At 44.6% G+C, this 17,020-nt stretch overlaps 1 protein-coding gene across 1 annotated transcript in view; it reads left to right on the top strand.

Moving 5' to 3' along the window:
- The first annotated feature begins 728 nt into the window (after nucleotides 1-728).
- LOC125939915 (brain-specific serine protease 4-like) overlaps nucleotides 729-17,020 on the top strand; it is a 114,762-nt gene continuing 98,470 nt past the window's right edge. Inside the window, exon 1 of the mRNA XM_049655441.1 lies at nucleotides 729-861. Within this exon, the coding sequence (XP_049511398.1) occupies nucleotides 766-861 (96 nt within the window). The 5' untranslated portion in view covers nucleotides 729-765. The remainder of the gene's footprint in view (nucleotides 862-17,020) is intronic.

Below are 17,020 nucleotides of genomic sequence, written 5' to 3'. Positions count from 1 at the left end.
TTCCGTTAGGAGCAATGTCATTGTATTACTACGTTCAACGCGCATATTATATTCATATTTCATCGGTGAGGTAAAGTTATACATGTTTGGATGTGTGTCTAATACAGGAGAAGGTGCCATAGTCGGACACTGTACAGGGACCTCTAAATATGATAAACTTAGTGGAAAGTATATAAGTTGCAGTCGCAAACATTGTATGAGGTTATTTATTAGAGCGCACGTGGAATATAATTTTTAAAGGGCCTTCTGTTCGAAAAGTTTGTATTGCCTGAAGACGGTCGTCTGTATGGGAATACCCGACAAAAAACGCTTCAGTAGTTTTACCGTGAAGAACTGGTGCGGGACACGCTTAAAAAAAAAAGAACGTGCGACTCAACTAAACAGAGCCTACGGTGTGTCAAACATTTACTGCCAGGTTTCATGGTTTCCAAGAGTTAGTTTGGTGATGCATTGTGCTGCATGCCGTGAGTTCAATGAAGCAAAAAGAAACATGTATCTCTTCTGATAGGTTTACGAGGTAGAGATCGCGGAAAATGATGCTTCTGACAATCGGCAGATAACAAAGCGGTGCATCTGGTCGAAAGACAATTCTGCACATATGTCCCTGCCATTTTTCTTTATATTTCAAAGGCAAATTGGCTTTCTTGTATTCTCGACGATACCTTTGAATATAGATTCATATATAAAAATTCACATTACACCCTTGGGCTCGCCGCATAACCATTTGATCTTCCTGTGTGGACATTGTTCGTTGGAGGAGAAAGTATGCCATGCTTCGGAGCTCCAGAACATAGCCCTGCTTTCCAACTCTTCAAACTGGCCTTTGCCATTCTCGTGTTGTTGCATGGAATCGATGCTGTGGTAAGCGCTTCTACAATCGCGGGCAGGGTACTCTAACGTTTCGCTTCTCAATAACAGGAACTCTATTACAAATATTGTGAAATCAATAAAATAATATGTGAAGTTCTTACAGTATAAATTTACTAAGGACCTTATAACGCACCGATAGGAAGGCAGCACGACAATTAGCTATTGTTCTTGCGGCCCTTCTATATCTAGCCAGATGTGACTACTGATGTTCATCGAATGGGCGAGCGTTGGCGCCCTGAACGCGGGCGCGAAACAAACATCTTTCCTTCAATGCGAGTGAAGTGTTTCTAGTCAGCTTAGTTGTTTTTCTGTCCTCCTGCAAAGGCAAATTATTTTTTAAAGGGGAAGTGGTACACATTCTGAATTTAGTTTATGTGCTTCAGTTTAATGTCAGTCGATTACGCGATGGGAGTACGCGTACGAACACTTATTGATGTGCGCTCGGTCGCCAGGTTACAAAGCAGCGTCAAAATACATACTTGACTAAACACACCTACATGTAGATTATATGTGCTGCGTCACTAAGCCGTCATTCTTTTGTCAATAAATTGCCATTATGTTCGTGTATTCCAAACATCAATAAAAGTGAAAGTATGATATATATTTCCAACCTAGGGTGTTTTAACATGCACAGAAGCGCGAGCGCTGTACCCAGGTGTTTTTGCATTCCACATTCAACCAACTAACGGCTCCGTTACCGCTAATCAAAACTGTCACATTGGATTACGCAACAGAAAGCGATAGCCAATGAGTTACGACGGGCACTATTTAGCGTTCAATCGTTCGGCGTCCATAGTGAACCGATACTGCCTTAAGGGAAATCATTTACTTTTATATCTTCCGAACGCACTTACATCTCAAATAGATACGGAGTTTTGTTCGGTTTCAATAGGATTGGGACGATTTTCTCGGTGAAACTACGCGTTACAATAATGATCGATAGTTCTTTACGCGCCGTAGCTAAAATCAGCAACACAGGCTCTACACATTGCCTTCATTCTTGAGACAGCAATGCTGTAATAGTGACGTGAAACAAGAGCGCCCATCGGTCGTTTCCCAAGCGTTGTTAGAAAATTCCACGCTCAGTTCGACTGCCTGACTGACAAGTGCATTAGTTGCGCATAACGAAGTCCAAATCGGGAGTCTTTATAAGATTCAAGTTGACAATACGAGGAATACGTTCTAAGTAATGCCTCTGAATAAACTTTGTGAAGGGCGAATGGTATTTGCTTGAGTTATTTGTTTTGAAATAATTTCTTCGTGTACATTGCGCTAAATAAGCAGACTTTCAAAGCAAAAAAAAAAGAACTTTGCAATGACCAAATTTTTTCGGAGTGAGGTAACGTGGCTAAACATTATCAGCTGTCTACAGTTCCTAATATAGCTAGTTGAATTCTTCTCAGTGCGAAAATTGAAGTAGAAGGTCCGGTGGACTTTCAGAGGCACTCGAAGGGTACTCTCGGGGACAGCGATTGAAAAGTTTGTAACAAACAAGCAAAAAAATGGAAATCAAGGAAAACCTGGTTGAAAGGCGGCAATAACTGGAAAAGTGAACACTTATATAAGACAGAAAGGTACGCACGCATGTCACGTACGTTGATGAAGAAAAATGGTAATTTAATAATATTCATAGCCAAAGTCCCTATTAAACAATTATCCTGTAAAGAAGCATCCGATGCTCCGTGAATGCGCGGAAATCATGCAGATACTGCGGGCCATATTCGGTGCGTCCCACGAGTATGTGGAAATTGCTGATTGGGGGAGCTTTTTTTGGTAGTCCCCCCCCCCCCCCCCCCCCTGCGGAAGTGTAATCGCTTAAGTTTTCGTTCACGTCTAGGTAGTTCAACGCTTATAGCTCAATGCATGCAATGGTTTCGTTTTGTTCCCTTCTGTCTTCACAGTCGGCTGCTTCTGTAGGCGGTATCTTCGTCACTTCTCTGTAGCCGAATAACATTTTTGTTGCCGACGTATTTTTTTTATCACTGCAGTGTACCTCCTCGTTCCAAGCGGTCTCTGGTCACATTTTGTTTCCTTTTCTTCTTCTTTCACATTCAGCTGCTTTCGTTGCTCACTTGTTAACTTTTTGCCTCGCGTTCCACTTCCCTATTCGGGCGCCGACTCCATCGTACGTGCACATTCTTGGAGATTGAGCTGAACGCTCACATATGAGGTGCTACCCAAAAGCTCTAGGACTTCAGTCGTAAAAAAAAGTGTTGATCATAATGCCTAATCAGCACTGCCTCCTTCAAAGTAGTCCCCTTGAGCATGTATGCACCGATCTCCGCGTTTATGCCGCAATTTCATGCGTTCCTGGAGCTCCCCAGGCGACATAGCGTTGAGGACCGCCTGCGATTCCGACTGTATCTCTTCAACAGTGAGAAACCGACGTCCTTTCAGTCTCAACTTCAACTTCGGGAGCAAGAGAAAGTCACAAGGGGACAGGTCAGGTAAATATCGTGGGTGCGGAGGTACTGTGATTTGTTTGGAAGTCAGGAACTGTCAAACCACGAGTGACATGTGAGCGGGCGCGTTGTCGTGAGGAAGAAGCCACTTCTTCCACTCCAGCGGACGCTTGCGACGAATGCTCTCTCTTAAGCACCTCAAAACGTTACAGTAAGGCTCGCTATTCCCGGTTTGTCAAGGAGGTAAGATTTTCTTTTAGGCAAATTCATGTAGGCAAAATAATAAATAAAGAAAAAGAAAAGAGAGCTATACGGAGTAATGATAGTAGCTTTATCAGCTGTATAAATTTGGACATGCAGCAGCACCGGCAACACGCAGAACTGTTGTCGACGCCGTCGGCATTTTGCCCGCGTTCGCACAAAATGCGTGCGGCGTTGGTGACTGTTGCCGGAGCCTCTGATATAAATAGGCACCTGGTGCCGCAGCTACACGTCGCCTCCCTTCCCTCCCCCTCCCCCCTACGGCCTTTCGTGCGTCAGAAGAAGGCGCGTTTGCTCTACATATATGGTGATTGTAAAGGAGGAAAGAGACGCCTACTTCTGCAGCCGTTAAGGGAGCACGGCACAGAACGCGCGTTTGTTCTGCGCCGTTCGTTCACTCCCCGTGAAAGCGCGCGTCCCTCGCGCCCTTTCACTCGCACATACAGCGTTCGGCGGCGCGCGGCGATTGGCGCTGAGCCGTGCTCCCTCAAGGGCTGCAGAAGATAGCGCCAACCTTTCCCTTTCCCTCAAGAACCACTTACCTTACCGCGCGGCGACTATTTCATCTCCATTGACGTCATACGGAACCTCACGGCGACGGCGACAGCGAAGGCAGAAATCTGCTTTGGAGTGTCCATATAATTGCTATCGCAATAAAAAAAAACCATTGAGCATGGACTTCACATTCCCACAAACTTGGCGTGCCTTTTGCGGTCGCTGAGAACATGGCGACTTCCAGTGCGACGACTGCTGTTTGGTTTGAGGATCGTTGCCATAAACCCATGTCTCATTTCCGGTTATTACACTGGAGAGGAATGTGTGATTGTCTCTGACTTGTTGCTTCAGTTCCGTACAGAGAGAAACACGGTTCAGCTTCTGTTCGTCACTGAGCAGTCTTGGCACGCATTTTGCAGAAATGCGCCCCATGTTCAAAACATCCGACAAATTCGCTGAACTGTGCCGTACAACTGTCCTACAATGTCGCAGACATCCTTTATAGTTAGTCTGTGATTTCCAAGGATATCCTTACAAACGTCAGCTATCGTTTCCGGGGTTGCGCTCGTTGACGGACGGCCAGAACGTTCATCGTCGTGAACACACCTTCGACCATCTTTAAAGCGTTTATGCCACTATGAACGTCTTTTTTTGGCAAATGGCGTCGACTCCGAAAGCGTCCTGTAGCATACGATGAGTCTCTGTCCAGGTTTCGGCAAGCTTAAAACAAAATTTGATGCAATTTCTTCGCTTCTTGAATTCTGCCTTATTCGTTGCTAAGAAACTCGCCAAATCAGTGAAACATTTCGTGCATAACAACACTTCCGAAAGCAGTACTTCTTCTTAGATGCAAGTAGTTCAGCACACCTGATCCGCAAGGCGTACTGCTAGCCACTTCTAGCGGCGGAAATGTGTGCCACACTCTGTTTGCCCGTGCTTTCCAATGTCCTGGAACGTTTGGGTAGCACCTCGTATCTAGTTGGAAATGGCCCCTTCTCATATACACAGTGGCTGAAGTTGTGTATTGTGTAGCTACTGTAGTAGCTACTGTAGTGTAACTACTGCATAATAGCCAGTGACAAATACCCAGTGGCCCATGTTGTTGTAGAAACGTCAAGATGGCAACCGCCACCAGCAAGCACTCCAAACTTTAAGAGAAGAGGCGAAGAAAGGTTCGCTTTGCCAGAGCTATTCCTACACACTTTGACAATCACAAAAATGATCCATCCCCATAGCCTGGAATGTCTAATTCAGACCCTAGTATCTTATGCGAATGGGACAAATTGCGAGAAGGCATTGTTCTGCGTTTTCACCGCCAAAAAAAACCAAATGCTGTGGTAATGTAGCAGTTCTGCAAAAAACAAAAAGATATGAAGGAATTACGAAGCGCCTGCTGCAGATGTAGGACGCAAGCAAAGTACTTGCAAAATAAGAGCTTTCCCATACAAAATCGACCTCTACAAACAGCAAATAGATGCGCGCTGTTCGTGCAATGTCATGAATAAATTCTGAAATCGACGTTAACTGCTCGTTCGTGTGGGCACACGTGGCACGTCGTCTGATGTAATTTTTGTAATTGCGTTATCAGTGTCTATAGTGATTTCTTGAAATTCATGATTAGTATTTGGCACTATCACCTTATTTTTTTCGATATTGAAGGGATGCTTTACTCTTGTTTATCACAGAAACTGGACACAAAGCTCAACCGCCACGGTGAGTGGCTTCTATGTTTTCTCGTTAATGTGTGACAAGACCGGCAATACCAGTTTATCTATGTCCTGAAGCGGTGACATTACTACGTAGTGTTGGAAGCAGGCAGTGGTGTGCCATATTGAATTTGTTTGCGCCAGAAAGGCCATACTGACTTTGCCAAGAATATGTTGCATAGCCTTGCTGGTCTCCACATGACCACGTGTGGTGATGATGAGCCCAGCGGGGCTCGTAGGGTTCAGTATTGGTTGCAATATTTTTCTTGCTGTAGAATGTTTCATTTTTGATGCAACTACATGTTCTGTCTAAAATTCGACTTCACGAAGACGACTATGTCATTTATCATGCCTGTACAAGCAACGAGGACCGCCTGCTTCTTGAGAGCGCCTTTGCACTATTTCGTACTTGGTGCTATGCTTGGCATATTAACAATAATTACAATAAAACAGTCAGTATGCGTTTTTGAGCAGGTAACAGACAGTCATCTTTTGAAAAGTGATAGAATGATTCTTACTTGCAAAAAGTGTCGGAATATAAACGAGTGGGTATTCTATGAAACGCACGATTCGTCATGGCCTAAATATATTTATTTAAACCGTGCTAAAGCACTTTCTCGGTCTCAGATACTTACAACGCACGCTTTGGTCAGCTCCTAGGCTAACAAAATGCTTACTTATAGGGTATTAGGGAGACTTAATTTGCAAAAAGGCCCAATAATTTGCAATCCCAACCTAAAGTTAGAGATACTGATGTTAGAATCTTTAGAAAAGAAGGCGATACGTTTTATATAAAAACGTTATGATCGTTACTTCTCTCTCCCTTCCAACCTGTGTTTTTTTCTATCTCAATACTCCTCATGCGTGTGATCAGGTTGAATGCCCTAAATCTATTTATATTCGTCACAGACCCCGTGAACGAGGCGCAAACGCCAGACCAAATTCCAAAGCCGACTTGTCAGCTTCCGAAAATATCCCACGAAAGCAAGGACAATTAAGAATGTGCCCTCTGGTGCGCCAGCGAACGCCGGTTGCTGTCGAAAGACCGAGTCAGAGCCCAGAGTTGTCGAAACACAACAAAATACATTCTTCACACAAGGAAGTTACAGACACACACACTTGCACACTTAGGCTAGACATAACACAATACAAATCAGATGGGTATTAACAAACACAAGAAAGTAATTCACGACAAGCACTAATAGTCCAACACATAAATTACAAAATGAAAACGAACACTAACTGTCCAATCGTATTCACCCGTGTTGGTCTTGTCAGACGATCTCGGCGTAGCTCGGGGCATATCTCGAAGAACGGACTTCTTCCGGAAATGCAGACGCTCGATGAACTCGTCGACTAACTTGCCGGGGAATTCCCTTCTTCCGCAGACGCTCGGTCTTCACGGTTACATCACTTCACCGGTGCGGACTGAACTCCTCTTCCGATTCTTGCACGGTGGTTATATAGCTTCCACAGGCGTTCTCGAACTTTCCTATCGGTGTCGTGATCTCGTAGCATGACCAAAGCCTGGGAAACTTCTAGTGTTTTCTCGTACCTTCCACCACTGCCGTCGGAGCGTTGTCGAGGGGGGTGACGACTCATCCCGTTGGCGCACGCTCACGCAGTAGCAATCTCTCTCGATGCGCAGGGTGAGAAGGTGTCTCGGCACGCGTGTGTGCTCTCTCTCTCTCTCTCTCTCTCTCTGCGGTTAACGTCACTTCGTCCATGCTCTTCTAGACGTCTAGGTGCCGTTGTTCGTGTTGCTGTTTGAGGCATATGCGCTCTCCCTCTCTGTTGAAGTTGCAGCGGGGCCGGCGTGTTCTTTCGCTGGCTTGTATGACACGCGGCGCGCGCTTGGATTAAGCCCTCTTTTGTGACACTGCCCCCCCCCCCCCACTTAAAGAATATTATGCAATAATATTCCAGAACACACAAAAGAAGCGCGCACAAAGGTGCACTACGCACGAGTCTGTAAATCCATAAATCAGTCCATCACAATTGACACATCACTTCACTCGCGATACATCGAATACAAACAGAAGTCACACAGGTACACTTGAATTACACTATAACACATCTCTCGCGTAACTAACACACTTGCATTACACAATAACACATATCTCGCGTAACAAGACAAACACATGAAATATAACATGTGCAACAATACGGAAAACTATGATAACGTAGTTTTCAAATAAATCAACACTTTTCTCATGATGTATGAATAGACAATCGGTGCACTCACTTTCGTGCACATAAATACGTTTATGTGCACATTTCGAAAGTGCACTTTCGTGAACTTTCGTGCACATTCGGGGCACTCACTTCGGTGCAAACACTTTGCGCCACACACGAATCGTCAACGGTTCTTCAATTTGAATTTCCTGTCCTTGGTCTTTCGATGGTAGTGTTTCGCGTGGTTTTGAGTCCCGGTCGGTATATTTTTGGAATCGGCCGTGGAAAGGGGTTGGAAAGGCCTTGTTTGAGCCTTTGCTTGAGCTCGGGTGTCTGATGCCGCGGTGTTCTCGTCAGCTGCTGATGGATTTCCGCGAGCTTCCTCGATCGTCGATGATTCGATATTCAGTGATTTGTTCAAAGGTTTCGGGTCGTCTGGTGCTCGAACTCCCTCGATGTTACCTATGATTAAGTCATATAGTGGACTGTCCATGCAAAGAGCAGTGAAATTCCCACTGTAGTATGGGGTCTCGACCTCAATGTTGGCTTCGGCAAGCTTCCTAGCCGTACCATCGACTAGGTAAACTAAACGGCTTTCGCCCGTGAGCTCATTCTATTTGACCAAGTCCCTCGGTGCGATCACTGTGCTGGTGCCGGTATCTCGTAACACCGTGATTTGTTTGTCTGCCATTTTTCCGGCAAGTACAGGCATTCCCTTATCGGGAAATTCGGGGCGTTGGGTCATCACCGCATTAACGACCGGAATTCTTTTGCTGTCTCGGAGTTCAACAAAGTCGGCGTTTACGTCTTCTTGGTGTTTTGGCGGGGCATACACACAGGATGCCTGGGGAGCTTCTTTTCCTTCGTTACGACATGTATCGGCTTTGTGCCCCGTTCGCCCACATTTAAAACGTTTGACATCAATGGAGTGCGTAAAATTGCTCTGACAATTGCTAGCATGGTGGCCCAGACGGTTACAAAAAAAACGGAAACCTCGAAGCAACGTCGGAGCGTTGTCGAGGGAGGGGGGGGGGGTGATGATTCATCCCGTTGGCGCACGCTCACGCAGTAGCAATCTCTCTCGATGCGTCGGGTGAGAAGGTGTCTCGGCGCGCGCGTGTGCTCTCTCTCTCTCTCTCCGGTTAACGTCACTTCGTCCATGCTCTTCTAGATGTCTAGGCGCCGTTGTTCGCGTTGCTGTTTGAGGCGTATGCGCTCTCCCCCTCTGTTGAAGTTGACGCGGGGCCGGCGTGTTCTTTCGCTGGCTTGCGTGACACGCGGCGCGCACTTGGATGAAACCCTTTTTTGTGACAATATTTTAATTAATAAAAACGCTACCTCATCTTTACATTTAAATAAATACATATGAACAATGGCGCAGCAAAAGCAGCGACTTTCCGGCGTCGGAACCTCCTTCATTTTGGTGGCATCGACAGATACTACAGTGAACGCACTCATCTTGATGCTACTTACATGAGCGCGACACGGGTGGGGGGAGGGGGGCTTGCTAACTGGGTAAGTGATATTTTTATTTGCAGGAGGCTACCATATTGAAATGGTAAGGAACCTTTCTACGCAGGTTGTGGTGAGTCAGAACCCACTGGGAGGATATTTCAAGGGAAGCCTATCCACAGGGGACAAATTCCATGGATTGTAAGCAACTTGTGGCCTTAACTGCCAGCATCATCCTTCCCCTTAAAATATACCTGTTGCACGAACTACTGGTAAATCTAAATCCCTTTCCTTGCATGAAGATATTAAGCCGAAAAAGAACATGAACATACTTGTCAAAACTACAGTAGGATTTCCAGCATTGTTCTGGTTTCGGGGAAATCCGTTTTTCAAACCTCACTGTATCTAAGTGTATATGTTTTATGAAGTTTTTCGTGACTTCATTTTAGATAGCCTGTGGACTTACAGCATCAACCGTGTAGTCAACTAATTTCTATAGGTGTTCTGCCATAAAGTTATTCGCTTGTCTACGAACAACCCGCGAACTGAAACAACTTTCTTGAGTCTCGTTTCCTGCAGAGAGTTAGAGTGCTTGTGTCAGGAGAAACGGAAGTCTACTAAGAATAATATAAATGTCTGCAGCATGACACTTATAGACAACCTCGAGTTTCGCTGGCGTCAGGTAAACCACACAAGACAAATTACGTCGCGCTAGGAGGCTGGAAATTAATAATTTACTGTGGACGACACAAAAAGACTTAAATATTCTGCACACGCGACACCAGTTGAGAAGTGGACGGGGAATAGGACACACTGTTTTTAATGTTTTGTATAAGCACACCTTTTGCTGGTGTCAGATATATGCACTTTATTAACCATATTTATCTTTATATTCAGTACACATACAGCAGTAAATTTGGGACAGCAGACAGTGAAAAATAGCACTGTTTGGATAGTACAGACAATTTTAACAATTTTACTGTTTGCCATTTTCGCACGCTTGGAGAACTCGTCAATTCAATATCTGCTAGCTCAAAACACACAGCCTTCTGGTGTGTGGGTTCTTGAGCAGCCACAAGAGGCATCATAGTTGCCCACTTGCAAGCATTTTTCGTTACCTTGCGCCACCCTATCTGTCAACACGTTCATTTTTTTTACTGAACAGCATTTGCTTTCCCCAAAAACTTTAACAACCTTCGTGAAATCATAGAAACCATCCTGCTTCATAAACACCGCGAAAAAAATCGGGAGATTCGGCAAGTATGCATATATGTCTAACTGATGACAACCGTGCCACATACTTTACTACGCGTAGATGCTGACGCTAAAATGCCGATGAGCGGAACATTTTATCCAAATTAATGCTTAAGTGACAAGCAGGGAAACGCACAGCTACACCTAGTTATGCATGCGTAATCAAGCAGTACAGGAGGCATACGTACATATATTGGCAAATATTACAAGGATTCCACAGCTACCTTGGTTCTTCACAAGAAAAGTAGAAAGTTACCTATCGAGAAAGGGGTCAGGCAAGGAGACACAATTTCTCCCATGGTATTCACTGCATGCTTAGAAGACGTATTCAAGCTCTTCGACTGGGAAGGCTTAGGACTGAGGATCGACGGCGAATATCTTCGCAACCTTTGGTTAGCAGATGACATTGTCCTATTCAGCAACAATGGGGACGAATTACAACAAATGATTGACGACCTTAACCGAGAAAGTGTAAGAGTTCGGTTGAAGATGAATATGCAGAAGACAACGATAATTTTCCATAGCCTGGCGAGGGAACACGAATTCAGGATCGCCTGTCAGGCTCTATAGAGTCTGTAAAGGAGTACGTTTATCTAGGTCAGTTACTCACAGGGCACCCTGATCACGAGAAAAAAAAATTACAGAAGAATAAAATTGGGTTAAAGTGCATACGGCAGGCATTACCAAATTCTGACGGGGAGCTTACCACTGTCGTTGAAAAGAAAAGTATACAATCATTGCATTCTACCGGTGCTAACATATGGGGCAGAAACTTGGATGTTAACAAAGAAGCTCGAGAACAAGTTAAGGACCGCACAATAAGCAATGGAACGAAAAATCTTAGGAGTAACATTAAGAGACAGGAAGAGAGCGGTGTGGATGAGAGAAAAAACGGGGATTAGCGATATTCTAGTTGACATTAAGCGGAAGAAATGGAGTTGGGCAGGCCATGCAATGTGTAGGATGGATAACTGGTGGACCATAGAGTTACAGAATGGATATTAAAAGAAGGGAAGCGCATCGAGGTTGGCAGAAAACAAGGTGGGGTGATAAAATCAGGAAATTTGCAGGTGCAAGTAAGCATCGGTAACATTTATAAGAATACGCATACCACACTATCGCCGACGGTGATCAATCGGTGTCAAGTGATAGACTCGGAAGCACAAATGTATCTACAAATTGTTATGGGAGTCCTGTGATCAACCGTGGTGTAGTGGTTAGAGTGTGTGGTTGGCACGCGATGAGCCCATGTTTGATTCTTTGTTTTTCATGTTGGTGTGATGGCTGACATTAATTTCCTGTAATGTGGTTCCATGCTGTGTTTATGAAACCGCACGCTAAATGATCTTGGGTGGCACCCGTCTCGCGTAATTAAATAAATTTTTCTGCAGCAATGTCCAATCGGGCCGCATAATATTGATTATTTTAGTGAAGCGGACAGACTTGATCTGCAATACGAGATAAAAATTTGGCGTTATGCGGATGTTTTCTAAGTGGTCCTCTTCTACAACGGACGGGTCCCTTCAAATGTGGACTGTAAAAAACAGGCCGCATACGCTATTTTTCGTTTTTTTCTGGCTTACCAAGCGGCTTCTCGCGGTAAGAGTGGTGGGTTTTGGTATCGTGGAAGGGTAATCTAATTTTGGTAAAATATAAAAAGGTAAAAATTATTTACTTATACTGCAGTGCACATATGACCCTGGTCCGATGCATATAATTTTTTTCTCTTTGTTTTCTTTTATTGGAAGGAGCCTATTTCATTTCTCATGTTCATATGCCACAGAGCTTCAGCACATGCGTCCTTGCCCTCCAAGCATTGCATACTACTGCACTAAGAATATTTCATGCTTTTCAGGTTCACCTTGTAGTGAAATGGCGAATGGCCGGCGGCCGGCAGTGCGGCGCAAGCATCATTACAAGTAACGTACTGCTCACCGCAGCACATTGTGTGATAAATCCGTGAGTCAACCACTTGCTTATGTGGCGAAAATATATATTTTTGGCATATTTCGGGAATTTAGGTGATAATGGTAGTTAGGTAGATATGGATGCGTATCATATTGCTACAGAACGAGAACCGGTGGCCTGCAATAAACAAGACTCTTCCTAAAACATCAACGCTAATAATAAGTGGCCGTTTAAGATTTCTGAGTATGAGCTGTACTGTATGATCAGGAAATTTTAGCCAGAGGCTTAAAATGTGTCAAGGCACTCTAGGACCACTTGATGGAATGATTGTTCTGTATTCGATGGAGCAAGTCAAAGTATTCTTGAAATATTTGCTTAAGGACATAATAAATTAAGAATCCCTAATCAACTTCTTAAGTATTACCTGCATTTTGAAACTTCCACAGAAAAATGTGCATACTATTTATGGGAAAAGAAGCTAACAAGGTCCTACTTTTTACGTTGTCGTTCTTTCTCTGTCATAAAGAAGGCCTAGGAAATGTGAAACCAAAATTAATAAAGGACATGACAGGCCTGCGCGCCATGATTTCAGTGCTTGACAGGTTCCACGTTTGAATGAACAGCGCATTTAGCCAGTTGTGCTGCCTCTTATAAAGGGACAGGGCAGCGACGCAGCCATTGGCCGTGTGACTTATTCCAGTGATGTGTTTTTCACGCGAGGTTCACGATAGTGATAAGTAGAGTGCCGTGTTTCTGCCCTTTACCATGTGAAGGGATTATCCTAATTTTTTACAGCGAAGTTGTTATCCTCTAATTGGTGGAGATTTTTCATGTCCGCGTGCGCGATGCTCAGACCGAAATGTGGGCTGATCCCGGGGACAGTGTAAAGAAGCGGGGTGTGCAATGTGTGCTGCGTCTCCGAGATGAATCACATGACGTCATCAGGTAACATCATCACTTGACGAAGACGTCATCGTGTGACGTCACGTTTGACGTGATAACGTCATCAGAATTCGTTACCAGGCGATATCGCACGTAACGGTTCCGTTATTGTTGTATATTCGAATTGCAATTCGAAGCTACCATGTCTGCAGCTTGTGTCTAAGTCGTACTTTACGAATTTCGTTACGCAATTACCTTAGGGCAATGCAATTACTTCAATAACGAAAAAATGCAAATTTGTGAACTTATATTTGCAGTATTGAGTTGATTGACAGAAAGAGAAACTACCGTAATTATCTTTAAGGTATGTACTGCAACGCTGCCAAAGCTACCTTAATAGTTTTCAAGGAATGCGGAGAAATACAAATAAAAAAGTCGTTGCGGCAAAGCGCCAGTCTTTCCTATGCTATTTGCTACATTCAGGCTGTTTGATTAGAAATAAGTTGGTACGAGCATCAGCGGATGGGATTTGGCATATCCCAGCAGACGGCCTTTTGCCGATGACATTGTTCCGTTCATCAACATTGAAAATAACTTGCAACAAATGATTGAAGACTTCAATCGGCAACATATCAGCGAATGTTTAACAGCATTGAAAGAGAACGATTTTGTGATCGACAGTTAGTGTCTACAATCTGTGAAAGAATACGGTCGTGCAGACCAATTACTCACGGTGGACACAGGTCATAAGAAGATTTACAAAAGCATAAGTCAGGCTTTACCAAATCACGACCAGCAGCTAACCGCCATCAATAAAATGAAATGTGTACAATCATTGAATTCTAACGTTACTAACATTTGGGTTAGAAGCTTGTAGGCTAACAAATAAGCTTTCGAAAAAGCTAAGGACTGCATGCATGTGAAATGAGAAATGAAAGAAAAAGTTATGGGCGCAGCATTAGGATATAGGACGACGTTGGTACAGGGTGAGCTCATGCAGGTTTAGCTGATATTCTAATTAACATACAGACAAAGAATGCGAGTTAGACTGATCATGTCTTGCATATAACCGATAACTAATGATTTATGAGAGGTAATAATGTACGCGAAAAAAAGCGAAAGCGCAGTCGAGGATGGGAGGAACGTAGGTGACATGATGACATTGAGAAATTGGCAGCCATATCCAGGAATCTTATGAGGCACGACTCGGCAAGGTGATTGTTTGGGATAGTTGGTACTGCATATTTGAGTGAATATCAGCGCAAAACAGAAAGCGACATGACTCATGTGCGTAACACAAGGAACAAAAATGTTCACCTACGCGTATGGCATCCCAGCGATCCCGCGAAATACGCTAGATTCCTCTGTTTCTAGTTTCGCTTTCCATTGCAAGTGAAATCTGAGCGTAAGGTAATGATTCCTTTCGCTTGTCATGTTTTTTCACACATAATTGTATAAATTGTGTTTACAAAAGTATTAAAAATCAGTTGAAGGTACAGTACATATGTCTTGTCCCTTTCTGTTTCGCGCCGATATTCATTGATATAAGCGACGCACGGATAATCTTACATCCCTGGGAGAGCTGTTTGTCCTCCATTGCACAGAAAAGAAAAAGGATGAAGGTGACAATAAATTTTCAGCATTACGAAGGTTGTGATAAGCCTAGGAGATTTGGAAAATGAGTGACGGTCTCAGAAAATATGTAGGCGTTGTTAGAAGCTATAGAAGGGCTGCAATTTAACGTTTTATTTCCGCAAGATCTCGGTTTACATTTCCGACATTGATTGTGTACTTTCGCCCTTTTAGTCAGAGTAATATGTCTGTAGCTCTTCGCGAAAAAGAAAAGCTCGCACATCTATTTTCTATGACATGGCACCGTTCTGAAGTATACGGTACCATGCCTACGCACCATTAATAAAAAATTGACCGCAGAATACTTCCGCCAACACTTATCTTTAATGATGTTGTGTCCGGTAATAAGGGCTAGCTTTTCAGAAATCTTTCGTGACAAGCATTTTTGAATGTGCACTGCACGAACATAAATTTTAAGAATCAATGGCAGCCGCTGCGACAATCTCCTGCACTTTCACCTTTATGCGTTTCGTCTACGATTACGCCTACGCTGGAGTTGCTTTCCATTATTTATATCGGGGAGACTTTTTTTCATATGCCGCCGCACTGCCACATTGGGCCGGGTCACAAAGGACACAAGGCCAGCAGTAGGTGCCATTCCCAAAAAACGTAGGAAGAATACTTTCGAGAAGCGCTGGGTTACAAAACGGACGGAAGCTTTACCTGATAAGCCGGAAATTTAAGCAAGAGTCGTTTAGAGTAGTCGATAAAATTATTAGCAGTTTCACCGGGAAGGAGTAGAATTGATAGCAACGACAAAACATTCCACAACTACACGAAGTAAGGCATGTTTTATTGTGAAAGCAATTACGTATATGGACACTCCAGGCACATTTTTGACGTTGACGTCGCCGTCGCCATGATGTTCCGTATAAAGTCTAAGCGCGGTAACACCGTCGCCGCGCGCCGCATGCTGTAGGTGCGAGTGAAAGCGCGCGAGGGGAGCCGACGATCGCGCCTCAATCTAGCGGGCGCAAGGGGCGAAAGCTGGGAGGAGACGCGCAGTCTTCGGTCGCCGCGAAAGGCCCCGGGGGAAGGGGAGGGAGGGGAGGCGCCGTTGAACTTCGGCAGCAACTGCGTATTGGGCAGCGCCACGCGTCCTATTTTGAAAACGATCTGCGCCGGGGGCTGAGTCTAGATGCGACGGCGGAGGCTCATACCTTTGTGCGTGCTGCGTTCTCGTCGCTCAATTTGCGTGGAAGCGATACACAGCAAGACGGTCACTTCGCTCGCTGCTGCTACCATGCTTCCTCACCCCAGCGCTTTGGCAGGGAGTGTACGCGGTCATCTAGTGTGATGTGTTCATGTTTGCTTGTGCGCGCAGACACCATGCTTGTTAAGTTTGGTAGTAAGGGAACGTTTGCAAGTTTAACCGGCCGATAAAACTACTACCATTACTTCGTAGAGAGGTGTTTATAGATTTGCTATCACCTTCGATGGTTCACCTTTCGGGCGAAGCTGCGAAATTTTTTTTCTATTGACCTTATAAATTGTAGCAAACATTACCTTCTATTTAAATTGCCGAGGACATTGTAACACATAGACAGGCTAACGTGCGCTGATCTCACTCGATGACTTAGAACACTTACTGCCACAGGTTGGTGTGATGAAGAGCATGTTGCGAGGGGAGTGAATGCTTCTACCACCTCTACATTTAGCGATTCTCCTAAGCTTCACATGACGTGATCAAGAGCAGTAGGTGCGCGAAGACAGTACACCTGCATTCAATAGCCATCGTGGCTTGCCCAGGCTTTGCGCCCACCGTGGTTTACCGTGATGATAGCGCGAGGACGGGGCACGACCTGACAGGAGCAGACGCGCGATCACATGTCGCCCCCAACCTGTCTCCCTTTAGGACACGCTAGATTACGGTACCGCGAGCTCCGCTGCACCTTGAGCGAGCTTTATCACGTGAACTAGAAAATTGGGTGCTCATCAAGCCACCATTCTTGTCGGCTCAAGGTCACGCACATCCCCTTGCAC

This window comes from Dermacentor silvarum, chromosome 9 (assembly GCF_013339745.2).
Source record: "Dermacentor silvarum isolate Dsil-2018 chromosome 9, BIME_Dsil_1.4, whole genome shotgun sequence".
Taxonomy (NCBI): Eukaryota; Metazoa; Arthropoda; class Arachnida; order Ixodida; family Ixodidae; genus Dermacentor; species Dermacentor silvarum.
The sequence above is the reverse complement of the archived record's forward strand: the minus strand, read 5'-3'. Positions and strand labels throughout refer to the sequence as shown.